At 52.0% G+C, this 27,970-nt stretch overlaps 1 protein-coding gene across 9 annotated transcripts in view; it reads right to left on the bottom strand.

Annotated features, from left to right (window-relative positions):
• Positions 1–27,970, bottom strand: part of Zfp423 (zinc finger protein 423) — a 298,489-nt gene that overhangs the window by 22,706 nt on the left and 247,813 nt on the right. For all 9 annotated transcript variants that reach the window (XM_087595328.1, NM_001393718.1, XM_087595327.1 and 6 more), the window contains 2 exons: positions 2,803–2,934; positions 1,316–1,431 (listed from right to left, as the gene is read on the bottom strand). In XM_087595328.1, the coding sequence (XP_087451454.1) occupies positions 1,316–1,431; positions 2,803–2,934 (248 nt within the window). The remainder of the gene's footprint in view (positions 1–1,315; positions 1,432–2,802; positions 2,935–27,970) is intronic.

The raw sequence follows: 27,970 nt of genomic DNA, 5'->3' as shown, positions 1-27,970 counted from the left end.
CCTCAGCCTCATGCTGGATGGGTGGAAGGGCACTGGGTGTAGGCACAGCACTGCTCGGGTGTGAGGTGAGGGCTACCCTGCAGGTTGATGCACCCTGGGAAGATAGCCGATGTATCTGTAGGGATCTTGCCACATGCCAGCTCCCCTCTGCTTCCTGGCAGAGGGTGGGGATACAATCAGCAGCCTCGACTTCCCAATCTGTGCATCCGGACACTGAGGCTCCTTCCCACCCCTAGGAAGCCAAGCACAGAGGGACCGGTGTGTCGCTTGCTCTAAGGACCCTGTGTGGGAGAAGCTGACTGCATCTCTTCCCCATGGAAGCTGGAAGGGCTGATGCACTCATCTCTCCTCCCTCCCTCCTTCCTCTCTCTGCATGGTGACCATGGAAACATAGACGGGCATGGACCCTCTGTGGGCACAGGTCACTGAATATCATGAACTCTGCCTGAATCTGCCACATGAACGACAAATCAGCCTTTGTTCCCGGCTCCGGTAATCTCAAGAATACGGCTGCTGCAACCGCACCCCCAACCCCCACCCCACTGCTGCTGGTGGCAGTGGCTCCCCAGTGGGCAGTGCTTCTAAGCATCTTATGTGGCTTGGTTCCAGTAAGTGGGAGTGTGATCTCTGGGGCTGCAGTGTGTGCCTGCCATCCCTCTTGTGTATGCACTGCCAGCGTCGATGACGGTGGATGGGTGAGAGGAACTCTCCCTTACGTCCTGATGCTGTTACAAGGTGTGACCTTTGTGTGAGCATGAAGGGTGTTTCTAGTGGGCATGTGAACCCTTCACCATTAATAAGAATTTCCGGGAAAAATCAGTGCAACCGGAGCGAAAGCTCTAGATCTAGATCTAGATCTTCAGGAAGTCAGTACCCAGAAAGGAGAGAAAGAGCCCTATGGGACTCAAGGGCAGATGTTTATCCAGCAGTTCCCTGCAAGAGGTTCCCTTGGGAGGATCAAGAAAACTGGTGGAGACCTCTGTGTCCACCTGAGGGCCACACTGGTACTGATTACCCTTCTCTGAGCTGGAACCAGTAGACACCACTATATCTTATATTCCAATTATCCAGGAAGAGCTGCGTGGGCCACACAGGCCACTAGTCCCAATGCCAAACCCAGACAAATACTACCAGATGATCCGAGTGGGGAGCAGAAGGAAGGATCCATTAGGAACCAGGATGGGTATGAGCAGGAGTCTCCTGCTCGTAGGCTAAGCCCCCCGATGTAGGCTTTCCCAAGAATGCACAGGCCAGTATACACCATGCCAGCCACCCAAGAGCATAGCCGCTGGTGCACAGGGGCTGACACACTCACCTGCAACTCTGTCTGGAAGAAAAACTTCTGTGGGCACTGCGAGCAGTCGTAGATTTTGTCCTCCTGCCCGTGCACGGCGAAGATGTGCTGTTGCAGCTTGTTGGCCTGGACGAAGACTGTACACACAGACAGGGCAGTTAGAGGTCAGCCCGTTTCGGTCCCACTGCTTCTTCTCCCAAGTAGGGATCACCCAGGCGTACGCGTGGTTGGCCAAGGACTGCGGCTGGAAGCGGAGTCCCTTTCAGAGGACTCTGAACTAGATAAACTAAGCTCTGCCCCATCGTAGCTGTGCAACCTTGGGACAGACGGTTAAGCTCTCTGGGCTTTAAACACTGCGTCTCATTATAGTCAACACCCCGCTGGGTGTCTAGGAGGATCAGATGGGTGGATATAGCCAAGGTGTATTAAAAAAACAGAAGTAGTGCGTGGTGAAGCCAGTGAGTGCACCTCCACCAGCCACATGCCTTCACGCTGCAAGGCAGTCACTGCTGTTACCCCATCTGACAGAAGAAAATCAACATTAAATGACTTGCCCAAGATCCCACTGCAAGTGGGTTGCAGAGATGAGACTGGCACTAGGTCAGCACAGCACAGTGCCTGGTACCAGGAGGTTAGTCAATGGCATGAATCACTGCTCCTGTCGTCAGGGTTACTGTCTGCATCCTTGCGTGTGATGCTAACAGATGGGGCAGGGGGGGATCCTGAGTTGGGGGGGAGGGAGGGAAGGACCAGGGTGTTTCAGGGAGGCTGGGACCCCAGAGCCATGTGCATACACATGTGTGTTGTGAGCAGGTCATAGCACTGGCTTCCTTTCCCCGTGACAGCAGTCCCCATGGCAGCCCAGCCCTGGGCACACCCAGGAGGTGACCCAAAGCAGCTGTGTGTCTGGGAGGTAAGCACTTCAGAGATAGTCTCCTGCCAGGCACCCCTCCCTGGGGTGAGCTCCCCACAGAGGTAGACAGCAGATGTCGGGGAGGCCGGGAGAGCCCAGCTCCCTGTGCACACCGGCTGCCATCTGGGCAGCGGGAGGGGGCCAGCAAAGCCCCTGAGATATGCCTCGGGGCTGGGACAGCCACTCACTTGCCGTGGCTTGTAGCCAGCCTGGGGGCTGGAGACCTGGCCAAGAAAGCTGCCCTCGAGCTGCCTGGCTACAGCCTGACTGGGGCAGGGAGCTCAAAGGCTGGAAGTGGGTAGGGTGAGTGAAGTGTACCGACAGTCCCACTGATGCCGGATGGAGCTCATGGCTCCATGGAGCACGGAGGAACCCAGGAAGGGCAGACTGCAACAGAGAAGCTGAGGCAGGAGTGAACGTTTGCTCAGCCACAATAGGAGGAGAAGGAAGGGAACGGCAGGCTATGGGACAGCTCTGCATGCCAGGAGACAGAGCTTCAAAGGGAATGGGGGCTGAGACGCAGGGCTCTAGCCGTGACACAGGGCAGGCTCCTCCCTCCCCCATGCATCTGGCCATGCCCACATGGGTGCCATACCTGTGAAGCACACGGGGCACTTGAAAGTACCACCCATGCCCTCGAAGCTGTGTTCGATGAGGTGACAAAGGAGCTTGGCTGGGGAGTCGAACATCTGGTTGCACAGCTTACACTCATGGTTGATGCCTTCCTCTGCAAAAGAAAGAGAGGACTTCAGTGAAGCTCACGCAGTCTCAGGACACCCCCACGCCATCCCTGAGACTCCCCACACCAGCTGCGCGTCACCCTGCACCAAGGCACCTCTGATCACTGGAATCGAAGCTGACGCAGGGAGCCACAGACAAAGTCATATCTCTGCTCTGGATTCCAGCAGAGAGAGGCCCCGACTCTTGTAGCAGTCAGGTTTCGGTCTAGATGTAGGTTTCTGCCATGTTGGTCAAGGTTTCTCCTTCTAGTCACAAGCTATGTCAACAGCTTGAGTTCCGAGAGCCCGTGGAAAGGGGGCCATACTGCGTACTAGCCTGTTAAATGGAGTAGCCAAGCCTTTTAAAATCTAACCGAATATTCATGGAGTGTGTGACAGGCCAGGGATTGGCCTAAATGAGCTAGGCATTCTTCAGAGAATGAAACGGATTATGTCTTTCCCTCATCCCAGTGGGGATGGGGAGGAGGGCGGCATGGAGTGTCAGTTTATGAGTAAGGTGTGAGAGTTGCTCTGGAAAGAAGTGGCCAGAGGAGGACAGGATAGGAGAAGGTGGTGAAGTAGCTTGGTAAGACCCTAGAAGAAGTTGCAGCCATCAAACTGTCCCTCGTGGAAACACTTGCCTATGCTGTGAGTCACAAAGATGGGCAGGCTTCTTACCAGAACAAATGTCCCCACTTGGGAACTGCTTCAACACCTAAGCCTTTCCACAATGGTGCTCGGAGATAAGGATGAACCAAGGACAGTGCCCTGCTGGGTTTGTACTAAGGTCCAGCAACCTTGCCCAGAGTCAAGATCTGGGTTCAAATTCTGCCCCACCCCCAAGCTGCACATTGCACAATGTATGGCCAGCCTGAGTCACTGCTCCTCCACGGTGACAGAGAGGGAGCTCCGTGCTTTCAGCCCATGGACAGAGAAGGTGTGAGTACTCCCTTACTTGGGGATCATATCAGTCAGAGTAGGTGTCCTCTCTCAGAAGTTTCAGTAGCATCCTCCCTCTGATGATCAAGATGTGAATTAATGAGTTAACTCAGAGAAAGCAGCACACAGCACACAGCAAATGCCCAATTGGTGTTTACGGCTGTGCATGGCTGTTTTGGCGAAAATGCAATCTGGGACAGCCAAGGACACAGGCCTCCCTTGGCTCCCCAGGGAAGTGGGCTCACCAAAGGTGCCAGGTGTTCTGATTTGCCCTCAAAGGCAAGAATTAGGTAGCAGAGGGGCTCGGCTGGTGGCAAGCCATAGACACAGATGGGCTGAGCCTCCTGGCGAGTCCCTGGGTCCCCAGGCCCTGGCAGGAATGCTGGGACAGCAGGCTCTCATTCCCCTGGCCCAGCTCATCCCCCACACTCCAAGCACCCCCACCGCTGAATTGCACACTCTATGTGCAGGTGGGCCTGCCCCACATAGCCCAGTGGCTGGAATCTGCCGGGTTTTTGTCATGTCCCTAGAGCTCTAGCAACTAGGCCACATGCACCCAGCAGAAATACGGGCAGATCTTCCCTTTACACTGGTGGAAAAGAGACTCATTGACAAGTTTGGGGACACGGGGCAGTCTCAGCACACTTGCCACAAAGGTCCCCGCACACCTCCTCCACTTCCCACGGGAGATGCTCATTGTAATTAGAGATGACTTTCAGTGTGGGGGCTGCCTCTAAAGACCCCCCAACCTACCCCCAAACTCCTCCTCACTACACCATGCTTCTCAGAGCCTGGTGCATGGGATGAATGAATGCATGCAGGACTGGATGAGAACCACCCTTCGGTGTGGCTTTCCCAAGGCAGTGAGGATGCTCTGTTTGCGAGGCTGGGGCAGGGGTAAAAGTGACAGCTGTGAGAGCTCTCTAACAGAGGTTTACTACAGCCGTCTTAGAAGCAGTACTGCTGACCAGGAAATGGGATTTCCAGGAAGAAGAAACGGCTTCAGAGAATGAGGTCACTCGGTAAGATTGGGGTGTTGCTCTGTGCAGGATACAAAGCCCAATCGCACGTGTGTGGCCCACTCCCACCCCCACCTCGCCCACAAGCAGCCTCTTAGTGGCTCCAGAACCCATGGCTTTCCAGTCCCAGCACCACCTCAGCTGCAGCAGGGCAAGGATGCTGCCGCCTGACTGTCTTGCTGCTCCCAAAGCACAGACCACCTAGAGCGGGGGCTTCTCAGAAGCAGTCCCGAGAAGAGGTGTCCAGCTGCGGCTCTGCCGCCGCCATTTGGCTAGAGCTGGCTCTGCGGCAGGGATGAGGAATGGCTGACGATGGCGGCTCTGACTCCAAACAGCCTTTCAGCACTTGGCTGTGAACGGGGCTGGGCTGCCTGATATACAAACACCGGGAGGACAAAGAAGGCTCCTGCAACTTATAAATCAGAGAAATCATGTCTGACAGTCACTTTCCGATCCATGAGCGCCAAGCAATTCATCAGCTGCTCCCCTCTGAGTCACAGACGCAGCTCCGCCCAGCACCCGTGTTCATAAATATGTGCACCGTCAGGCGGCCCTGAGCCGCCAGCCGCTTGCAGGGGCCTAAACGGCTGACAAACTGCAGCCCAAGCCTGTGTCAAAGTGAGGTTCCGGGCTAATTAGATCAAAAGCCCAGCAGACAGACAACTGCCTGTCTGGGATCCTTTCCTCTATCTCCCCCAAGTGCTTAAAAGAGTCAGACCTGGGGAAGCGGTGGGGAGGGTGGGGGTAAGAACACACACAGAAAGTCCAAGTCTGAGGGGACAACAAAGGGCCTGGGGGTTCCCGCAGCCCTAGGAATGTCTTTCCCTCAGCTTGGCCTTTGATTTGCCAGTCTTCACAGATGGGGCTCCTCCTTATGTCAGGGTGGGCTGCCCTCCCTAGGGTACCCATCAAGTGCACCTCTGCCTAGAAAGGCAGCCCGGAAATGGGGGAGGGCCAGAAGGCAGTGAGGGACTGTCCTAGTTAGTGTGACAAACGCTGCTGGCTGGCGTGCGAGCGGGGTGCGTATGACCCACTGTCAGCAAGCCCAGTACACCCTGCCACCATCGCTCTCACCCCGAGGTTCCAACAGCCTCTCCCGTCCCAAGACAGCGGCATCCTCTGAGAATCACTTTTCTGAATTATATAAGATCTCGCACGCGGCGCTCCCCACACCTCGGAGCAGAATGACAAAGCTGTCTGGGAGCTCCCGGGCCTCTCCGCCCCAGTGTGGGAGCTGGGGGACTTTGTGAGTTAAGACTCACGATCCTTTCTATTCTTTTTTTTTTATATATATATATATAGCACATGACAGGCATCCATGAGAGAGACCTGCACACCTCAAGTGAGTTACACAGCCCTGCTCGTTTGTAAAGTAAAATGCAGATCTCGCCCTGAAATTCAGATCTGCCTCCTGCGCCCTGTGAGTCATGCTGGCACGGGGAGTCTATTGATTTAGTGCAATTTTTTAAAACGTGAAAATAGACCTGCTATGGTGGTCTACATCCGAGTCCCAGCTCTCAGGAGGACTGCTCAAGAGGTCAAGGCCACCCTGCACTACATACCGAGTTCAAGGCCAGTAAGTGCTACATATCAAGAGCCTGTCTCTAAGACATACATACATACATACATACATACATACATACATACATGCATACGTACATACAAACAAATGAAGTCACATCGTGCCAGCCACTCAAGCCAGCAAGCATAAAGCTTCCAGATCCCCTGTTTTTCTTTTTCCCCTCCTCTGCTCTGGAATAACAAGTGTTAATTTTACACTTCATTTCTCAAAAAAATAATAGGATGTGCTTTTGCTTAAAACCAAGTCAGCTCGCTGGAACCTTTCAGGCTGAAACTGTGTCACCCAAAAGAAGAGCTGAGGGCTTTGTGGAAGGGCATCGTGCAGAGATGATAGCTCCCTGTAATGTCCTCCGCAACGACTTTTGTCTCCGAAAGCATTTGATCCCTGGCAGACACATACTTATTTCCATACAGGTCTTGGGGGAAGCTAGGAGGAGAGAGAGCTGATTCAGAACCCTGTAGGTGACTCCAGTGGGTCCCGCTGATGTCAAAGGCGGGCCAAGCACACACTCAGAGGCCATAATTTGCTGCCTGGGAGGGAGAAGCAGCAGGCTGTGGAGGGAGTGGACAAGCCATTGTTCTTGGAGTCCACTGAGCTGAGCAGACCGCTCCAGACATATTGCCTGATCTGGATCTGATGGCAGACACTCCACTGGGGAAGCTACTCCGTTATCATTAATGTGTGTCCCTCTCTAGCAAGGGGACCGGTGACTGCTACCATGTGTCAACAGGAGGCACAACTCGTCACTTACATCAGGAAGAGATAATAAAAGGCATCTGAGTCAGAACTGGAAACACTTGGTTTAGGGCCCCGGGGCCAGCATCATTCGTTGTGAACATTTGTGTAATTCACTTAACCTCGTGTGCTTATGTTTCTGCTAGAAACTGGAAAGAATATTCATGGCTCTTCCAGGGCAGGCAAGCGGACTGGTTTTGCCACAGGACTTCTGCCCTCACTGAAGCTCTTCCCAGATGTCCTTAGCTTCTGCTTCTCATTGCCCTCAGGTAGACCTCCTTGAAGAGGTCTCCGGGGACACCTTTCACTAAACCAGGGCAGTCTGTATCCCTCTAATTCCTTCCCTGCCTTTATGATACTTGGGGGTGCTCACTACTGCCACCACAAGGGTAGCTAGCTGGATGCTGGGGTACAGAGTAGTGCCTGACAGCTTGCCCTGACATGGGTCAGCAAGGAACAGTATAGACAGTGCCTGGAACATCAGGGACAGTGCTGGGAAATGCTGTCACGTGTCTGTGGACACTCGCAACACACTGATCTCATATTTAATCTTTGGATCCTCTCAGAACCACAGCTGTTTCTTGGCTCTTCCCTCAACTGACCCAAGAGGAAGGGGGACTTGTGAGAAGTGGTCCCCTCTAAGGACTACATAGGACATGTATCCTTCTTCCTCTTGAAGCCCACTAGCCTTAGAAAACACAAGACAAAGATACAAGACATGAGGACAAGAGCCAGTAAGACACCCCATGTACCTGAATCATTTTTTGTGGTAAGCTGACAAGGACAATCAGACCTCAGGTCAAGCAAAGGCCCAAGGCCTTCCAGTGCCTAGGAGAGTCAAGGGGATGTCATGCCATTGAGGTAAGCACAAACATGTCCAAGTGTGACCATGGATCACTGAAACAGGAGCATCCTCAGAACTCTTACCGGAGGAGGGTACCAGGCTAAAGGGCACAATTCAAGTGACCTCAGCATGGCCCTGCCCTTACCCTAGATGCCAGGTCTTTGGGGACAGTTACAAGAAGGGTTGAGTGGGCAGATAGAAGGGAGAAGACACTGCTGCCACTATGTTTGAGTTAGATGCCCCCCTTGCTAGTACTAACTCAAGCTTTTCAAGAGTGCTGGGGACTTTTCCAAGGGAAGGAAGGTCAGTGACATCAGAAATGGTGCCAGGCTATGGCACCGTCCTTGGGACAGAATTGCTACAAGTGGAGGAAATGCAGGGAAATGTAAAGCCATCACTTACCGAAGAGCCCCATGGCTTACCACACATTTCGAGGTATGAGCCCACAGCCTGGGCCTATAGCCTGCCCCAAACAGCAGCTCAAGAGAAGGCTCTGGAGTCCACAGCCCAGACCCAGACACTGCCCCAAACCTCCACTCCTGGAGATAAGGGAGGAAACGGTGCCTCAGTCCAGCAAGCAAATGAGGAGGTAAGAGAGGTGTGTAGTGAGGAGACCCAGGAGAGGTCACCCTCCTCCACACTTCCCAACAAACAGGAAGTAGACTCAGCACAGGAAACAGGAAGTGGCTAGTGGGAGCCAGCCCTTTGTTGCCAGTCAGGAACAAAGAAAGACCCGTGCAGAAGACAAGAGGGCAAGTGGGTGTGGCTGCAAACAGGGCTCTGGAAGTGAGAGGTGACAACAGTGGGGACAGAGAGGACAAAGGTCAAAGGAGAACCTTAGAGAGGTCTACAGGAGGTCTTCATTGGAGACAGAACAGCACATGTGCACAGAGAGGTGAACTGGACCCAGGCAGCCCCTAGTCCACACTTCCCCATGTCGCGCCCCTAACCAGCAGTCCTAGGGAGCAGAATCTCAAGCTTAGCTTCAGACCCAAAGCAAAGATGTTATTTTCAAAGTGTCCTGCTGCATGGGGCTTGTATTAAGATTTGATAACCGCTAATATGGCCAAGAGACTCCTAGCGTGACCAGGGGACGTTACGCAGCTCTTGAAAGGCTAATGTGAGGAATAATTTCCTGCAACAGCGCCAGGTGACCATGGATCCCCAAGCCTTCATCATCACCAACTCTGTGCAGCAGTGCCTGGTGCCGTGTGCCCCTTGATACTCCATAGCAGTCAGGAAGGCTTAGCAGCTACTTTAAGGCCCACTGCCACCGCCACAGCCACCCCCACCCCCACCTTGGGTTCACAGTTTCCTAATTAATCCTGAAGGATGGGCTGTACCCCTCATTTGCCCCAGGGGCACCTTCCCAGACCTGTGTGGCCAGGAGGGACCCATCATCACACAGTTCCCTCCCATGTTTCAGAAGGGCCTATAAAAGAGCTCTGGCAGCCTGAAATGGGGCCCCACAGGGACCCAGAGCCTCTTCAAAACAGAGCCCTGACAATTAGGCAGTCTGAGTTTTGAAAGGCTTGGGATTGATGGCGTGGACAGTAAAAATATCACCTGGGGAGCTGGGTGTAGTCCTTGGAGGGTTGCCTGAGGTCAGTTGCTATGGTAACGGAGAATGAGCTCAACCTTGTAACTGACCCTTATCTTTTTTTGATCTGTGGGCCACTTGGGGCCAAGGCTTGAAATCAACTGGAAAATAATCCGGTCACATATCAGAAGGAAAACTATTTATACTTATTTACCCAGGTACCCACTCACACACACCCCATTCCCTTAGATAGGGAGGCTGAGTCCCGTAGTGAGCTGATGACGCTGCACCAACACCCACGGAGGCTCTGTGATGCAGGAAGAAGCAGCCTCACTCTCAGCAGAATGCAGCCATTGTGCTGAGAGACTGTCACCCTCCCCCCACGGTCCGTCACTTTCTCCTCGACCACCCCAGGCTTTCTAGCCTCCCTATGTATAGCCAACACCGCTTAAGCAGGTGGGCTGTGTGGGTCTCCTATTGTCTTGCTGTGGGAGAGTATTGTATGAGCTTGGAAGGGTCCCCTCCCCATTCTATCTGGTACCAGAAGACTCTAGGCTGTGAGGCTCAGAGGAGCCGGGCAGCTGTGCATGCTTCTTCATAACTGAGGCCAACACCGTGGCAGGGTTGGTGGAGGACAGTCCCACACTGACTAAACTGGCTGGCTTGGCTACCAACACTCTCACCTGGGTTTCCAAGGCAAGATCACCCACATGGCCAATCCCAACTCCAGGATCTTCTGAGTTACAAGTACTTTGCTTTTACCTCCTCCAAAACTGAAATCCAAAGACTCCAGCTGGTTCCACTGACTGAGGGTTCCAAAGAGCCATGTCAGGGGTCAGATCTCACCCAGAGGTCAGCAAGACCCGAGTGACTCCAGGTAGGCATCACCGTGGAATTCCTATCACAGCCAGTGGGACAGCCCATCGCTTCACCTGGCATGCACCTCTTCAAAGTAAAGAGTAGGAGGTTGTCTGACTCAAAGGCCAGCCAGCCTGGCTCTATTGCAGACTATGGGGTAATGACAAACCAAGGACCATGTGAATGTAAAATGTGACGGAAGTCAGTCTCCTAAGGCTGCTTGAGAGTGAGAGGTGACGAGGCGAGGTGCACAGACCGCTGGCAATGCTATTCTGTCCTCGGAATCTGGTGCCCTCTGTGTACACACTGTGGTGGGACTGACTAATCAGAACAACAGAACCCTGATCGCCTTCCTGAATCCTCAGCCCTGTAGCTTTCCTGCCACCGCCATCCAAGACATGGTTAAATCACCCTTGCAATGCAGCAGGCAGCTGGCAAGTGCCGGACCACGGTCATTCCTTCAGAGTTCACACCAGCTTTGCGGCACCCTCCATCCACCTCCATACTGCTTCCATACATATGTGCTGACCAAGGCACCTATGCAGACCCCAAGCCCTTGCATTCAACTGACAGTCATGGCTGGGGATTCCCAGCAGCCTCCTGCAGCTAGCAGGATGCAGCCTCCCATTCCTAGCAGGATCCCTCTATTCCTAGTTCTCTCCTGCCAGGGGGCTCCTGTGACCAGGTTGTCTCGTTTCCTTGTGGTTTTCCGTGTCGCTCTTCCTTAAATACATGTTCCTGTTGTGTATGCATGTGTGTGGGAGTGTGGGTGCACGCAGAGAGGTCAGAGGACAACTTCTCAGGAGTTGGATCTCTCTGTCTGTCTGTCTGTCTGTCTGTCTGTCTATATATCACTACATATGAAACAAGTGTCCCGGGGATCAAACTCACGTCACCAGGCTTGTGCAGCGAGCACGTTCACCTGCTGAGCTATCTCCCTGGTCCCCTGTTCTCTTTCAAACCCCAGGGAGACTCCCTTCCATTGAGGTATAAAAAGGAGAGCCCGGCTCAGGTCCAAGGTCCCTCCTGCGTATTGGCCCCAGCCTACGTCCCTGCAGCTGGGCCAGTGCAAGCAGCTCCCAAACTTGAAAACCCCCCCAACCTCAGTCAAAGGCTGGAGAGGCTTAGGTGGAACCCAGCTGGGGAGTCCTGCAGCATCCCAGCCAGCCAGGGACAACGAGAGAGGCACCAACTTCTGGCTTTCTGCATAGAGTGTAACCTCCAGAACGTGGTGACAAGTTGTCTGGCAAAAGAAACTTCACCAAGGGGCAGAGGATAACTATTTCCTGTACCTTCTGGATGGAAAAAGGAAGCACGGATGAGCCCTCGCTGTCAGCCCTCAGATAGGAGGAGCTGATACCTCTAACAGCAACAACAAGGCGCAACCCCTGGAGTTCTGTGCAATTAAAACTTCTCGGAGACTGGTGCGCAGCTCGGAGGCCAAGTCCTTGCCTAGAACACGTGAGAGTTTTAGGTGCAATGCCCAGCACCACAAGAAAACCAAATTAAAAAGAAAAGGTTTTTGCCTCCAAATTCCTAGGACTTGAAACTTCAGAGGACTTGAACTATATTGAAAAGAGCTGGTCCCCAGTCCTCACACCCACCCCTCTATCTGTCCCATGAAAGACTGATGCTCCAGAGACGGAAGATTTCACATCCCCTGCCTAGACTGCCTGGGCTTCCTGGGCGCAAGTAACTTAGCCTCCTTAGCACATAGCTGATCTTAGATTAGTTTTCCACAGCAAGGGAACTGCCTAAGACTCCATCTTGTTAATAATCCTCAGATTAATGGCCTCTAATAATATACAATTAACATGACAGGCAGGCTACAAAGCCCTCATTGTCACCGACCCTGCCGGGGACACGCGAATTACCCCTGCTTCAAGGGTTTTCTCTACAGCCAGCATCACTTTTTGTCCCTACCAAAAATCCTTGCTTGAAATGAGTGACAGCACAGCATCAGGAAAGCCAGGCTGACAGAGACACCACACGCGTCAGTGGCCTGTGAAGGAACCACGCTTTCACACGGTCTGCCCAAGGTGAGAGGTAGAATAGTCTTCCCACTCAGGAGGACCTATCATGGGAAATCCTGGTACTCCCACAGCTTGGAACCTACAGTTCACTGCTTCCTTGATATCTCTTAACTGGACACTGGGTGTCATAACCCTCAGTAGGAAAAAAAAAAAAAAACAGGACAGAAAGTAATGTTTACTTTCTCTTGAAAATTCTTTTCCTTCCTTCCTTCCTTCCTCCCTTCCTGTCACTCTTTGTCTCTGTCTGTCTCTCTGTCTGTCTCTCTGTCTGTCTCTCTCTCTGTCTGTCTGTCTGTCTCTCTCTCTCTCTCTCTCTCTTTCTTTCTCTCTCTCTCTCTCTCTCCCCCCACACACCCCTTTCTTTCACAAAAGAGCTATACCACCCAGTACGGTAGTTCCTGACCACCCTTGGCAATTTAAATTTGAATCAATTATAATACAAGTTAAATCTTCTGTTCCACAGACCAGTGACATCACCTGAACTCTTTCCAGTGGGCAGAGGGCAGAGGCAAGACAGAGCCACCTTAGCTCAAGTTCACAATGGCACTTGGTTTGTCTAGTTCTGAGCTGGGAGACCCCAGACATTTGCTCAGGATGTTTGCTGGCGACACCCAGAGTCTAGACGTGGGGGGTCTAGTCTTTCTTGACAGCTTAGGGTCCCTGCAGCTCTGCTGCTGGCCCTGGCTGTGCAGCCTTCTGCCCTGCAGGTGCTGCGGGCTGAACTCTTTGATGATCCCATTGACCAGGATGCGGCTGGCCGGCCGTTCAGAGCAATAGCTCTGACAGCCACCACCCCAGAAGGCCAGGGGAGAGGTAACAGACAGAGTATACCAGCGGGAGGGATGTAGGCTGCCTGCTGAGCGGCTGGAGATCAGGGTGGAAAACATACAGGTAGCCTCATTTCCTCAAGCCAGCTTAACAGCTGGGATAAGGTATGAACAACATCAGGTCATGAGGTCTGATGGAATGCACACCCCACCCCCTGGCTCGCCCGTGTCTCTGGCTTTCATGGTGTCTTTTCCTTTTCAGAAAGAGCATCTTTCTAGATGCCTTTAAAAAAAGAAAAAATAGCGCATCCAACCCCTAACTCTGCATCTTGGCTCCATCTTCCCACTGCTACTCCAGGCTCCCCCTGCCCACTCAGTCTGTGCCCACTTGGGCTGGCCAGCTTGAAGTTACTTTCTTCTGCCTGTCATCCTAAGGTTATGCCTTCTGCTAGAAGGCACAGGCTCCCCCTACCCAACACCCACCCACTTGGGCCCGCCTTCCTCACCCCTGACCTAGTGGGCCCTGTCAATCAGGCGTACTCTCCTACACTCTGCTACTGTCCTCCTTGCGCCAGAGATGTCTACTGTACATAAAGTCTTTACAAGCCCCAGGTAGACACAAAGAAGATTTCAGTAAAGGTCGGGTTGGGATGATTGACTGCTGGCTCATGCTTGCTGGGTATCATGGCTCTGGGGATGGGTCAGCCTTATAGCCCACGGGACACTGTGGTACCCCACACCATCCCACATGCCACTCAATATGCCTTGGTGCGAGCCTTGCTGTATGGTTCCCTAGACACTACACATAATGGCCGACAAGGCCGGTCCTTGCATTAGCCAGCATGCTGCTCTTAGCCAGTCCTAGCTGTCTGCTTCGTACTTGGTACACTAAGCTGATACTTCCCAGGCAAGTACAGCATTCATAGCTCAAGTGCCAACTGTACCCACCATCTGAGGGCTCGAGGCTGCTGGCAGCGCCTAGAGACCAGCATCATCCCTGCCTCACAAGACTGTAGTGTGTACCTGCAGTTTATAGCAAGTGCTGTTACTATCTACGTTACCACACAAACTATGACTGTGGTTGACACTTAGGTCAGATGGGGTGACAGAAGTCCAAGGGATCCTACTAACTACATCAGGCTTGCTGAGAAAGAAAAGTCTGAATGGCTAAGTAAAGGGACCTATGCAAAAACCTTAGAGGAAAAAAAAATATCCCAACCCAGGGCTCTTGGAGATGCAGAGGCCTAGGCTGGCCAGCATCCCAACTAGGCTGACACCAGTCCCTTGATCCTTTCTACAATTTACATTCAGCCTTAAAACTCAGGGCTGGGACCCCACAGCTGCTCTGAGGTCGGGTGGAACAGTAAGACCTATCATGAGGAACCAGGGTCCTGCTTGGTGTTGCCAAAGGCTTGCACTGGAAGGATGGTTCTTCCTTTCCTACTAGACTTCACACACAAACACACGCACGCACGCACGCACGCACGCACGCACACATAGGAATGCCTTATTGAGGAGGCCAGCTGGCAACGTAAACTTTTTCACTACAACAAATACTGCAAGTGTTCCATTCCATTGGGTTCCTGGGGACACAGGAGTCACACCCGAAACAGACTTCTCTGTCTTTGCTTTAACCACTCTGATCTATAAGGGATGGGGCCTTTGCAACGCCTTGGGACTCCTCAAGCCAGACCCCAGCAGAGCACATTAAATACTAGTTTAAAAATCAAGACTGTGCCTCCAATGTGAGTCCCTTGAGTGGAACCCTGTTATGGTCCCCTGGGAGAAAGCTTCCTCTTCCTGCCTAGGGCTCAGAAAACCCGAGATCCTGTAAGCTCTGTGGAGACAAGGCATATTCCCACAAGACTGGGATTCGGGATGAAAATAGGGGTCCAAGTGGCCCCTCGCCCATCGTGTAACTCAGAACCTCTCCCTTGTTTCCCATGAGTAGCCATCTGAAAGATGCCTTTGAGTGGGGTTCTGCACTTCCTCCTAGGAGCACTTCCTGGCCTTAGCCACATAGGCCAGGGAACTATTTAAGACTCTGTTCTCCCCACAAGAACATGCTCATCTCGAAGACCAGACTACGTTCTTACACTTGCAGTGCAAACTGACACAAGTGACGCTTGACCTCACAGATCAGAGCTTTGCTGCATGTGCATGTGCATGTGTGTGCAGGTGTGCGCGCATGTCTCCATGGATACATGGTGTTAGTACCTGTCCGTGGTCCTGCCCACAGAGACAAGCACCTTCCCTAAATAGCAGTGTCTCCAGCAGCGGACATAAACATGAACTCCATATAGTACTACTCGGGTGGTGGAGTGATAGGAGAAAACAGCTAGGGTCACAGGAAGAAACAAGGGGTCACCTTCAAACAGCAGGATGCCTTGTGTTGCTTAGCTGCTCTGTCTAGTTCTTCCGTAATGAGAACAAATAGCTTTTGTAATAAAATAGAATTAAAGCTTTTTAATTTAAGAAATTGAACTCGAGCCAGGCACAGCCACACATGCCTTTAATCCCAATACTCGGAAAGCAGAGACAGGCGATCTCTGTTCAAGTCCAGTCTAGTCTCATCTACAGAGTGAGTTCCAGGACAACCAGAGCTATGTAACCAGACCCTGTCTTGAAAACATAAATAAGTAAAATAAAATAACTGAAGCCAGCTGATAGCGACCGAGGCACTGATGGTGTTGACAGTATGTCTGCTCTGTAACTAGAGGTAACCAGAGCGTAGATCTCCTGGCCCCTCTCAACCCCTGCTGTGTAGGCCTATGGATAAGACAGGCCCGCCAAAGCATGGAGAATGAGTGTCTATGGAATACCCAGCCATAAAAGAGATACCCTCTTCTCTCCAAGACTTGGAGGACATCATGGAAGAGGAGAAGAGGGATTAAAGAGATGTTAAGAGCCAGGAAGGACCTTAGAGAAAGAATGTGACAGGACCGCTGCACTCACGCGCTGATAGCAGCTGGATCCCCAGCCCACCCCGCAGCCCCCGCCACCCAGCTAAGGAGTTACTGACAGCTGATGGCTGTCACAGGAGGGTGAGCCTATTTTCATGAAGGGCATGGCACTAGGTGAGTCAAACAATGCTCCAGTGAATGGCTGCACACCCATGAGTACATGGATACCACAGTGGATTCAGTGCGACACTAAAGAAAAATAACAAGACGTGGAATTAGGACATGGTCTTGTGTGTGCATCTGAAAGGAGGGAACAGGTACAAAATACATTGTATGCAGGTACAAATTTCTCAATAAAGAAACAGTACAGTAGAGAAGACACCTGTGGTAGCTCTCCTCACTTGGACAGTCCTAGCTGCATGAGGCCCCACAAAGACCTGCCTGTGGTCTCCACCCACAGTGGGGCAGGCTGCTCCCTGTTGGCCCAGACTGTGTCCCCTCACCTGTCAGGATGGTCAGCCACTCTCCAAATCTAGGCTCTGCCACTGTGATGGCGAAAGTCTCCTTTCTGTCTGGGGAGCCCCTCCCCGCCCTGTGTAGAATGAGGAAAAAGTATGACTGGCGTGCAGGCTGAGTGATGGTTTGCCTTCCTATAGCTGGGCTGATACCTGCTGGGACCTCGGTGAACCGTAAATCCTTAGTGTGGCAATGGTGACGCTTTAATATGTTGCCATGCACTTTCATGTTTGGCATCAATTGTACTACATGTAAGCTTCGGGGGCCGGCACTGAAGGCTCATGTCCTGGACAGCCAAAGGTAACTAATATGACTCCTGACCACGAAGCTGGAGGCCAGGAGGAAAGGGGAATGTAGGCCAGTTGTGATGGGTGAGCTCTCATGGGTAAGGAGCTGGCATGTGACAGACCCCATGACCTACTCAGATGTTCTTAGCACAGAGTCCTCTGGCTGGGTCCAGGCGGGACCCCTGGGGGCAGGCAGCCGCTCCAAGTGCTGGGGGCCAGATGCAGCCTGACCAGATCTGCGTTCTCCATGAGATTGAAGATGACAGGCTTTGGGGCGGGGAGAAGCTCGGTCACAAGGAAACTTGGCAGTGAGACCTGGAAAAGGACCAGCTGGACTCTGAGGGCCCTGTGTCCCCCACATTTGGAGGGCCCAGCGAGGGGTCACGTCTTCATCCCCGGAAGTCTTTAAGTAGTTGCTGAATAGTCCAGTCTGGGGCCCATGCTCTCCTGTTGTCTACTCGTCCCTCTGGCGCCCAAAGACGGCGAAGAAAGTGGTAGAAGGATCCAATGTTTGTTCGTTGAATGCTAATTTGACAGAGGAGCGGGCATGGGGGAGTGTTTACAATCAGCACTCCAACAAGCCACAAACGACGCCAGTATTTTATAAGCTCGTTAGAAACAAATCACCCCCTCAGCTGATATTTACTGATGAATCATAAAAGGGTTCAATACACAAAGAGTAAATCCGGAAAGAATGTCTTTCTTGGTTCCATCTTCAGCAACAGTGCTGGGAGCCTGCCTGGCCCAGCCTCAGCCCTCCTCCCCCACCCCCAGCAGCCTCCCCAGGGTGGCATGTTGCTGGCACCAGCCCTCTGTGTTTCCCCCCCTTCCACTGGCCTCGTCCTTCTGCCGGCCCCCGGAGTCCTCTGTAGGAGCGGATCCAATCCTGCTAATTTACATGATGATGAAGCCTCCAGTGCGGGCTGGGTCTTAAGAGGGTTGGGAAGAAATATGCCCTGTCCTTTGGAGAGGAGCACAGAAGGCTCCCCTGCCCAGGAGGATTGGGGATCCTGGCAGGTGGGTGGGGGTGGCCAGGCAGGGGCAGCGCCCGCCAAGGACAGCTCGGTTCTATCGCCCGCTGAGCTTATGCCCAGCTGGTCCAGCTGAAGAAAGACTGCCCAGGGCTTAAAGCAGAAGGAAGTGAGGGACAGAGTGCCAGCTCCAGACTCAGGCTAGACAGACCAGGTCAGAGTGACCCACACTCGCTGGCTAGCTGACCTTGAGCTATCACGGACCTCTCTACATTGAAGATCCGGAAAACAGTGGTGCCACAGACTGCTTGGGAGGACCAGGAGAGGCAGCTATAAGCACTGACGAGAATGGCCTATCAGTACAGCTGCATAGGTGTCTACTGGATAAGCCATTAGGCTTACTCTTGCATTACTAGGCCCCTAAATCTGTCTACCCTCATAGTCATCCCTTCCTACCTCCAGATAGCCAGCCCCTAGCCCTGAGCCATCCATCCACTGACTTAACAAACGGCAGGTATTCCATACAAGGCAGTTCAGGAGACAGGGATGAATCAGACACAAGTCCCAACTTTAAACTGCCTCCAGTAACAAAAGGTATCCCAAAGGTGAGGACAGTGCCACCTAGAAGGCAGGGGCAGCAACTGCAAAAGAAGAAATGCCCTCACCTGTGTGTTGCATGATAGGTGCTCAGGAGGGTCTAGTCAGTGAGCGAATGAATGAATGAATGAATGAATGAATGATTGACTTCTTGAGGAGGGTGCATAAGCAAGGAGGATGTTCCCAAGGAGGTTGGCATGTGCTGTTATGCTGGAGGGTCAGGAGTAGCCCCCACCTGGTCAGGCTCTCACAGTCTGGAGGGTTCGTCCACTCTGCAGTCAGAGCGCAGGGGCAGCACTGGCGTTGATAGCAAGCAGGGACGGGCCACAGCACTCTGACCTCACAGCTCCCCTGGTTGTCTAGAGCTGTTCACCACAGCAACACATAGCCGGGTGATGCCCGACGAACAGACGAAGAGACCAACGCTGCTTAAATAAGTTAAGTGGCAAGTTTTGTCTAAGGTCATAGAAACTCAACTCTGAACGTCTGTGCTCCCAGGGTGCAGGCCAAGGAGTTCACGATGGTCTCCCCTGAAAAAGGTCACCCTTATGTCTCTTGCAGCCCTCTAAGTCCACTGGGAGGAGAATAATTTTTAGTCCTAGTTTATGAAATTTTTAAAAATGTTCATATGCACGAGGGTTTTTTTTTTTTTTTACTGCACATGTGTATGTGCCGTGTGTGTTGGGTGTCCAAGAAATCTAGAAGAGGGAATCAGATGCCCTCCCTGCAACCGGAGTTACAGATGGTTGTGAGCCGCCGCGTGGGTGCTGGGAACTAAACCTTTGCAAGAGCACCAAGTGCTTTTTACCACTGGGCCGGCCTCAGTCCCATTTTAAAGGCACAACACCTAGCTTATAAGCACTAGCCACAAAAGGCACAAGTGACAGTGTAAGGTGCCACCCAGGGATCAACTCTTGAGCAGGCTTCTTTCTCTGTTCCAGGGTATATGGCAAGATGCTGGAGGCCATAGAAAAGAGGGCAGGGTGGAGGGCACCCCAGCACATGCCAGTGGTACAATGTGGACCCTGGTCACCACAGGCTCAGGCCATCTTGTCCATCCTACTTGGTGCCTGTGAACTACATAGCATCCTGCTGTTGGGTGGTTACCTGCTCTACCCACCCAATGGCTAAGGCTAAGCAAGGAAAGCAGCCATAGGTGGCGGGTGATGGATAACTCACCTGTAAGGACCCTCTGAAATTAGCTTCCATGGTGCTTTTGAAGTTTGGGGGGGAAATTACTTTGCAGAGTCATGGGAACAACTGGCTTTGTCTGTGTAGGACAGACTGGACCCCAAAGACAGTGACCACAGTCTCTTCAGGACTCCTCAGTGCCTATCACGCGCTACCAAGACCCCTTAACACTACATGGGCTCAGGACAGCTCTACCAGCAGCTCTGAGCGCACTGATCTTGCACAGAACACGAGGCAGCCTGAACCTTGAGCAGTCGAGCCTAGCTCTGGACCCCCCCCCCCCAGCAGATTCGAACTGCGATCGCTAAGAATCTCCGTCACTAGCCGGACGCAGTGGTAGACACCCTTAGTCCTAGCTCTCTGGTGACAGAGGCAGGAGAATCTCTGTGAGTTTGAGGTCAGCCTGGTCTGCAGAGCTGTGTCGAGTTCCAGGACAGTCGGGGTTGCGTAAAGACTCTATCTCCAAAAAAAAAAACCAAAAAAAAAAAAAAAAACAACAACAACAACAAAAAAAACCCAACTATTTTTTCCCATTAGTAGCTAAAGGATAAGGGTAATTCAGCTCACACTGAAGACAGGACTTGGCGTTGGAAATAGCATGATAAAGAGGCAGGCTGCTGCAGAGAGGCCTCATCCAGTCCGCTGACAAACAGGCCATGAGGCGCGGTGCACTGAGCAGGGTAACAGTAGTGCCAGTAAACAAGGGTGACACATCTTCAGAACACACATTCTTTCCCTTTTGGTGACCCTACCTTAATATTCACTTAAATTGTTACTTTCTCTGTTTTCCAAGAATAGCTCTCCACCCAAGAAGTGCTCTGTAATTAAAAAAAAAAAATTGTATTCCTCAAGGGAGTCCTTGAGCCCACAGTCCTCATTTGTCAAAGGTGGTAGTGGGCTCCTTCATTCCTGGCAACTAAGGGACAAGGTCCCAGGACATTAAATGCTGGTCCCCATGTCCTATCCCATGAAGGTCTTTACCTCATACTTGCAGAGGATAAAGAAATAAGCAGGTGGAATTTCATTACAAGTTCAAGGTTTACACTCAAGGACAAGATGGAGAATGAACCGCCCACCTAGAAAGCGTGTCTCTCGAAGCTTTACGGCCACCGACAGGCGCAAACGTAGTTCTGGAGCCCATAGGCCTGGCACAGAGGTCAGCTGCTTGGCTTTTAGAGAACTGTCTGCAAGCCTCTCCGATGCCTACTGTCCTACACATTAAGTGCCCACCCTGCCTGAGGAGAATTCACTTTTTAAAGCGAAGCAAGAGGGAAGGCGGGGCTTGGCAGGTGTGACTGGGAAACACACATTCTGGTTTGCTGGATGCAGAGCAACCTTAGGAAAGTTACCTGACTTCCTCACTGTCAATAACGAGGTGTGTGCGCGCGTGTGTGTGTGGGGCAGATCAAACTGGCGTTCTCGGCACACTAGCGAAAATCAATCCATTTGCGCTAGTAACTGGAGACGTGTATTAGTCATCAGGATAGACTGGGATGTGTTGGATAACAAATGGCCCCAGATTCCAAGGGCTGTAGAAGAGGTTTATTTCTTGTTGTCCTTCACGACCATGGCAGAAGCTCATGCATTGCTTGGGCACTGGAACTGGTGACGGTTACATCTCAGACACTGACAGTTACTGTGTCCCAGGCAGCAAGAGCACCCCGCCCTGGAGGAGAGATGCTCTCATCGGGAGATGGCCTAGGCTACTCCTCCGCACAGAATTAGCCACAAGAGGCACAGGCTCAGGCCAAAAGAGGACACTAGGACTCCCAGTTACAGAGAACGTTGCCTGCTGGAGGGTTCTACCACTCTCAAAGCAAAAGACGGGCAAATTTAGGGTAGAAATTGAAACCTGGTGACAAGCCTACCCAAGAATGTTCCAGCAGGCTAAGGTCCGGGTTTTGAAGGGCCAGGGAGACTGAATCATACTCTCCATTCTCAGGGCCAGCTCCAGGGTGGTGAGGGGGTCAAGCAGGGTCCCTGCAGCTCCCATGCCTTCTCCTGAAGGCAGAAGGTAAGCTCTCTCCCCAAGCCATTGCAGGCCACCAGCTCTCCGAAGAGCGTACCAGGTAAATGCCATGCGCCGTCCTGGGGCTTCTCGCAAAAGCCGCTCTCTCGCCGATAATGGCTTTAGGAGACTATGCAGCCGCACGCCTGGCATCTGAAGCATCGTCTGAGGCCAGGTGTTGCATCTCTAATTAGGATGGGGACTTTTTTCACCCCACACAGAATTTACATAATTGGGAAGGAGGTTACAACGAGGACCATCCCCACCAATTGTGCGTCTTCCGTGCCCTGCCTTCCACGTTCCCTCGCACACTTCAAATTTAAAGCAGAAATGAATCGATTTGAATTTTTTGAAATTAATTATCATCATCGCCACAGAAAATGTATCTGCTGCCACCTTTGGGGAATTTAGAGAGGAGGGGGCTATCTTGACTGGAGGGGAGTGCTGGGGGGGTGCACCACAGACCACCCATTGCTCTCTGGAGCATCCTCCTCCACCGGCAACCCAGCCTCACCCTGCGGCCCTTACAGCACCAACCTGATCATCCGGTGCATTCTTCAGAATTTTTTTTTTGAGCACCAAAAATTAATGCTTTAAAATGTCACTTGCCGCAGTAAAATTTATCAACATTATTATATACCACAGAAACTGCCATCCCAGACAAATGCACGACATTAAACTTGGTCTAGAGCTCCCCAGAGAGAACGTTCGCCGCGATTTTGTATAACAGTTTATATATTTATGCTATTTAATGGTACAAAGCAATAATTATGACTTCATTCACTGATAAGCAACGGCATTACATAAATCTGATGCGGATTTAGAACATGCCAGCTCTGACGCCGGTGGACCGGTTGTAAATTATGTTGCCGTTAAAAAAAAAAAATCCAAGCAAATATGAAGGAGCTGCGGGAAACTAATAATGCGTCTCCAGCTGCTGCAGTTAACCTGCAAATGTGGCCATCTGCACCTCGGGAGGAGGGGAAGGAAGAGTGGGAGGCAGGGCGGGGCAACGGGGCCTTCAGCCTCCCAATCACAAAGCCTGCCCCTGACCGCCAACCAGGGACCCTGCCTTCCTGCCAGCCTGCAATGGACCCAACTCGGGGCTTCCTGGCCTCCCCTGACTCCTCTGGGCCTCGCGGTAAGGAAGGCAGGTGGCCTCTCTCCTCCCTCGTTCTGTCCTCAGAGCTCCCAACTCAGCAGGGCATGCCTGGCCAGGCCGCTTCCTTCACAGATCACTTCTTTTTTTTTTTTTTTTTTTTTTTGGTTCTTTTTTTTTTTTGTTTCTTTTTTTCGGAGCTGGGGACCGAACCCAGGGCCTTGCGCTTCCTAGGTAAGCGCTCTACCACTGAGCTAAATCCCCAGCCCCTACTTCTGTTCTTGCTCTTTCATTTCTGGGATTTCTTTTTTAACACTTCACATGCTTATTTTTTGCAAGGTTTATGGTTTTTTTTTTTTTTTTTAATAGCAAGGTAGTCAAGGGAAGCAAAGTAGTGCTCATGAGAGGAGACCCATTGTATCCAAGCCAGAGGCACGACAGCTTCCTGTTTAGCCCAGTGGCAAGCAGAAAAGAGTTATGGGACCTACTCCCTGGAAGTTGGAAGTCTTGGCTATAGCCCAGGCCCTGCCCCAATCTGGCCCCAACCCTGAGGACATAGAAATACAGGGAGAGCCAGGCCCCTGCATTCTCTCCTTCCACCTGAGAGCTGCTTAGAAGGCCCCTGCCCTCCTCCTCCATGGAGAGAGTTGTATGGATGGCATGAGTGACGCTTTCCCTACACCAGGCCCTACCCTGCGTCTTAACCAGCCGTCCGTGCCGAGTGTAGATGTGAGGCCAGTTGCTCCAAAAAGGAAACTGAGCCCCAGAGAGATTGTCTAAGTAGTGCACGTCAACTCGACTCAGGAACCACATTAGAGCCATGACGTTCAGAAGAGTGCTTACAGGCCTGCTAGCCAATTGCAACACACAGCAAGAAATGGATGTCGTGACCTAGTCCCTCACCGAGAGGCCAAACACCTGTTCTGCAAAACCACAGCCACGCTTTGAGTGTGGTGACTGCATCCCGTTCCTGTTCTGGATAGAACACAGGACCCTGTCCCGGGAGCCACTTGTAGATGTACCGTGGCATTTCTTCTTCTTAGAGTCTCCTCGGTTATCTTTTCCTGCCACACTAGTCCACGGTATCCCTCGTGCCCACTTGCTCCACACTCGTTTTCCTACTGGGCGAGGCTGTTGATTTCATGATTGGCTAATGGGTCTCCTTCTTCAATTTCCAGGGGGAAACCAGGACTCAGAGATCTCCCACAGGCCCAGAACCAAAGCCCAGGCCTCCAGGTCCTCTTCCCACCAAACTCTGGCTTGATGTCCACCCCAAGTCCTTCTTGGGCCTTCTCAGGGCCCAAGCACACTGAGTGCCTGGCCATAGCAGGGTACAAAGGGGAACACCGAGCTAGAACCAAGAAGGAAAGACAGGGGCGGGGCCTTCAAGGTGGGTCCCACTGAAGATCTGAGGGATGGGTGGAGGCAGCAGTCTGTCTCCGGGGTGCTCCTCAGGGCAGGGAGTGGTACCTTGCCTTGCCCCAGGCTCCCCTGAGGATGAGCTTACCTGCTAGATCCAACAGTGGCCCATGGTGGCTGGTGTGTAGACAGGTGCCTGGGTCACTGAGATCAGCCCTAAGGGCTAGAGGAAGGATCCTCACAAAGGAGATCTCTCCCAGCCTGGGGCTCTCCCTGCCATCACATTCCCAACTGAAGGTCTCTCGCGCCATTTCTAGATCTCTCAAGGAAAGCTTTCAAACTGGGACATGGGGTGAGAGGTGCAGCCCCACCAGCTGCCTCCTGCCTACAGCTTCCTATGGTTTTAACAAAAATGATTTTACAATTATGAAAAACTAGCCTTTTTAGAGTGGGTACAGTGGCCCACACCTATGGACACAGTACTTCAGAGGAGAGGCAGGAGCTCAAAGTAGGCCTCTGCCACAGAGTTTGATACCAACTGGGGCTATAGAGACCTGGTTTAAGAAAAGAAAGGAAGAGAAGGAGGAAAGGAGGGAGAAAGGAAATAAAGGAAGGAATGGAGGGAGGGGGGAAGGAGGGAGGGATAGAGAAAGGAAGGAAAGAAATCATTTTCTTAATTCTTTCTAAACATCCAATAAGAAGCTTTTTGCAAGGCAAAATTTCAGAAGATCCTCCCTCTACCTATGGCTTTTCCAAGTTGGCTATGGGCTGTTCACAACACCATCCTCTTGGCTTACCTATGTTAACATTTATGAGGATGTAACCTTTTATTTTGATGAGTTGGAAAAAGTGTGTCCTCAGTGGGAACCTATTCAGTGAACCACCCTGTAGATTCGGGGACTATCACCTTAGCGAAGCCCATGGGATGAGGGTCAGCCCTGCAAGCACCACACCCTGCAGGGGGTGTGCAAACCGCAAGTCTGAGCAGGGCTGCCTAGGAAGAGCTGAGTCACTGGAGGGGCCAGGCAGGTAGAGCTGGAGAAGGGCATCAGACCAAGATGGCAAGAAGGCAAGGGGTACGGCCCCTTGAGCAGGCTGCTGAGGACAAACAGGGATGTGAGGAGGAAAGTGCCTCAACTTGACACATCTTTGGGAAGAGAATTCTAATCTCACAGGATTGCAAGTCCAGAGGGCATTTTCTTGACCAATGTGGGAGGGCCCAAGTCAGTGTGGGCAATGCCACCCTTGGGTAGATGATCATGGGCAGAGTAAGAAAACAGGCTGAGGAAGCCATGGAGGAGAAGCCAATAAAAAGTGCTCCTCTGTGACGTGTGGCCACTGTCTCACTTTCTGCCTTGAGGTCCTACTGTAACTTCCTTCCTTTGATGGAGCCGGACTTGAGAGATGTAAGCTGAAATAAAACCTTTCCCTCCTAAGTTGTTTTTGGTCATCACAGCAATAGAACTCTATCCAAGCAAGAAGACACTGAGGCAGTTGGGACGCCATGCAGCCTGCCACCGGGACTGAGATAGGCCAATGGCCTTCAACCTACCGCTGTGGCCTTGCTGGGAGACACACACACACACACACACACACACACACACACACACACACACACACACGCTTCCAAGCTCGTTCTCAATGTTTGAAAAGGCATGAGATTCAGCATTAAATTGCAAACTTGGGACACCCCTAAAATGCAGTCACCCTCCTGAAACAAGGCAAGGGGCACGAGCCGGCCCGCACCGACTGTCTCACACAAGTTAACATCCCTGTACCTGCAGACAAAAGAGCAAAGGACAACATGGCTCCCAGACACAAACTGGCTGTGTGATTTGGCCAGGCTCCTGCCTCTCTGGGTCACAGTAAGACTAGAACGAAGGCTAGAAACTAACTCCTCTTATGTCTCCTGCACACCACCTCTCGCCCTCTTGCATGGGTGTGGCCCAGGGGAGGGTTTCTCAACGAGAAGATATATGGCAGCAACAGAGTGAGGGGGTGGCATAGCCATGGCTGCCACCCCCAACAGCCCAGGCACCATCCCTGAGGCTGTGCTGACGCCACTCCTTGGAAGCTTGATATGAATATTGTGTCAGAGACTGGATATATTAAGAATGACAATGCATTATTACTGCAGCAGGGAAATCTCATGAGTCCGAGAGATAGGATTTCAAAACCCTCAGCCAAAAAATCAATAGTAATGCCCGAGCATTTATAAAAGAAGCACGTCAGTCTGCATTGGAGGAGACATGCTTTTGGTTTCTGCAAAACCGAAGGGACAAGTGCAAGTGTGTCCATTCACACTGGCAGAGAAAGGGCAGCGGTGCGTGCCTGCAGGTCCCGAGACCAGGCCAGGGCCCTTATGGTGCAGGCAGCAAAGCCAGGGGCGCTCCCTGCCCTGAGAGATGGAGCCCACTTCTCAAACAGCTTCTGGAAACTGCTCTGCCCTGAAAACCAAGCTTAACCAGGGCGTTAAGAAAACAGGCGTGGAGCCTGGGCCAGCATCAGGGCTGTTCTTAGCCGCAGACTGGGTAAAGAGAAGCAGCCTGATGTAGCTCCCGGGACTGTTGTGAGGATCAAAACTCTGGTCCTTTTAGAAAAATCAAATGTGCCACAGGAGGCACGAAGACCCGGAACAATCAGAGGCTCTGAAGGGAAGGCAGAGCTGGCTCCAGACCCAGCGGTGCCACTGAGAGCAGCAACAGTAACCTCCTCTCACCTTGTAGCATCTGCCATGTCTGACACAGTATCACTTCCCAACAATTACAGAATTTTCAATATTACGATTATTATAAAAAAAATACAAAGAAATGTAAGCTGTCCTGCCATTCCTATTTTTTTGGAGACAGGGTCTTACGAGGCAGCCCAGGCTGACCTTGAACCCTTGATCCTTCTAGCTCGGCCTCCAGAGTGCTGGGATTCCAACTGTGTAGCATGGCTGTCTCTACACATTTCTCAATTGGATTAGTTGACGGATGAAGTTTTTTTTTTTTTTTTGCTTTTTTTTTTTTTTAATGAAATATTGTCTTTCTCTGATGTAGGACTCCCAATTTACGAAATTCCCTTTTTCTTGAGTGAAGCTCGTAGAGGAAATGAGAGATAGAAAGTCTTGGCATTTGGTGGGGAACGGAAGCTCCCAGACTGATGTGCATGTGACAAAGATGCTCATCAGACAGCCAGCAGCAAGGAGCAGGGGTTTTGGGGGGGCGGTCATCAGTGCCATTCTGCCCTAGACTCAGGGGAAACCAAACCTCCACAGGCTGCCACTTCCTTTGCTGGGTATACGCCCTTCATTCCCCAAACAATGATCTCTTTTTGATGCTGACTGTTGAAGAGAGAAGGATAGAACGTCCATGCCTCGAAAGCCTCAGAGAGCTTGCCCCTGTTGGGTCCTGAATTCCTAGACTTTGAGCCCGAAGCCACACCTCTGACTGCAGCTTCCCAGCAAAAGGAGGAGGAGATTGGACTGTTTCTTCCCTCCTTCCCCACCAGGATCATCAGGTGACAGGGCAGGGCACAGCAGCAGGAGACGTAGGCATTGAGACAGTCTGCTCCTGCTAATGTGTCAGTTGAGGCAGCAATGGGGTTGTACCACCCTCATACACAACTACTGTGTGCTCTAGATCTCCCAATGGATGACCAGGACACAGCCACCCAAAACACAGTTACCTCTCAACTGTCTGGCCAAAGCCCCTCTCCTCGACTCTTTTGTTCGAAATGGAAGGAGATACTTCAAGTACTAAGATGCTCATAGGTAGAAGGCAGAGGCCACTTGAAGGGTCTCTGGGTCCAGGCA

This window comes from Rattus norvegicus, chromosome 19 (genome assembly GCF_021556685.1).
Source record: "Rattus norvegicus strain SHRSP/BbbUtx chromosome 19, alternate assembly SHRSP_T2T, whole genome shotgun sequence".
NCBI classification, from domain to species: Eukaryota; Metazoa; Chordata; class Mammalia; order Rodentia; family Muridae; genus Rattus; species Rattus norvegicus.
This window is presented reverse-complemented; position numbering and strand designations above follow the sequence as displayed.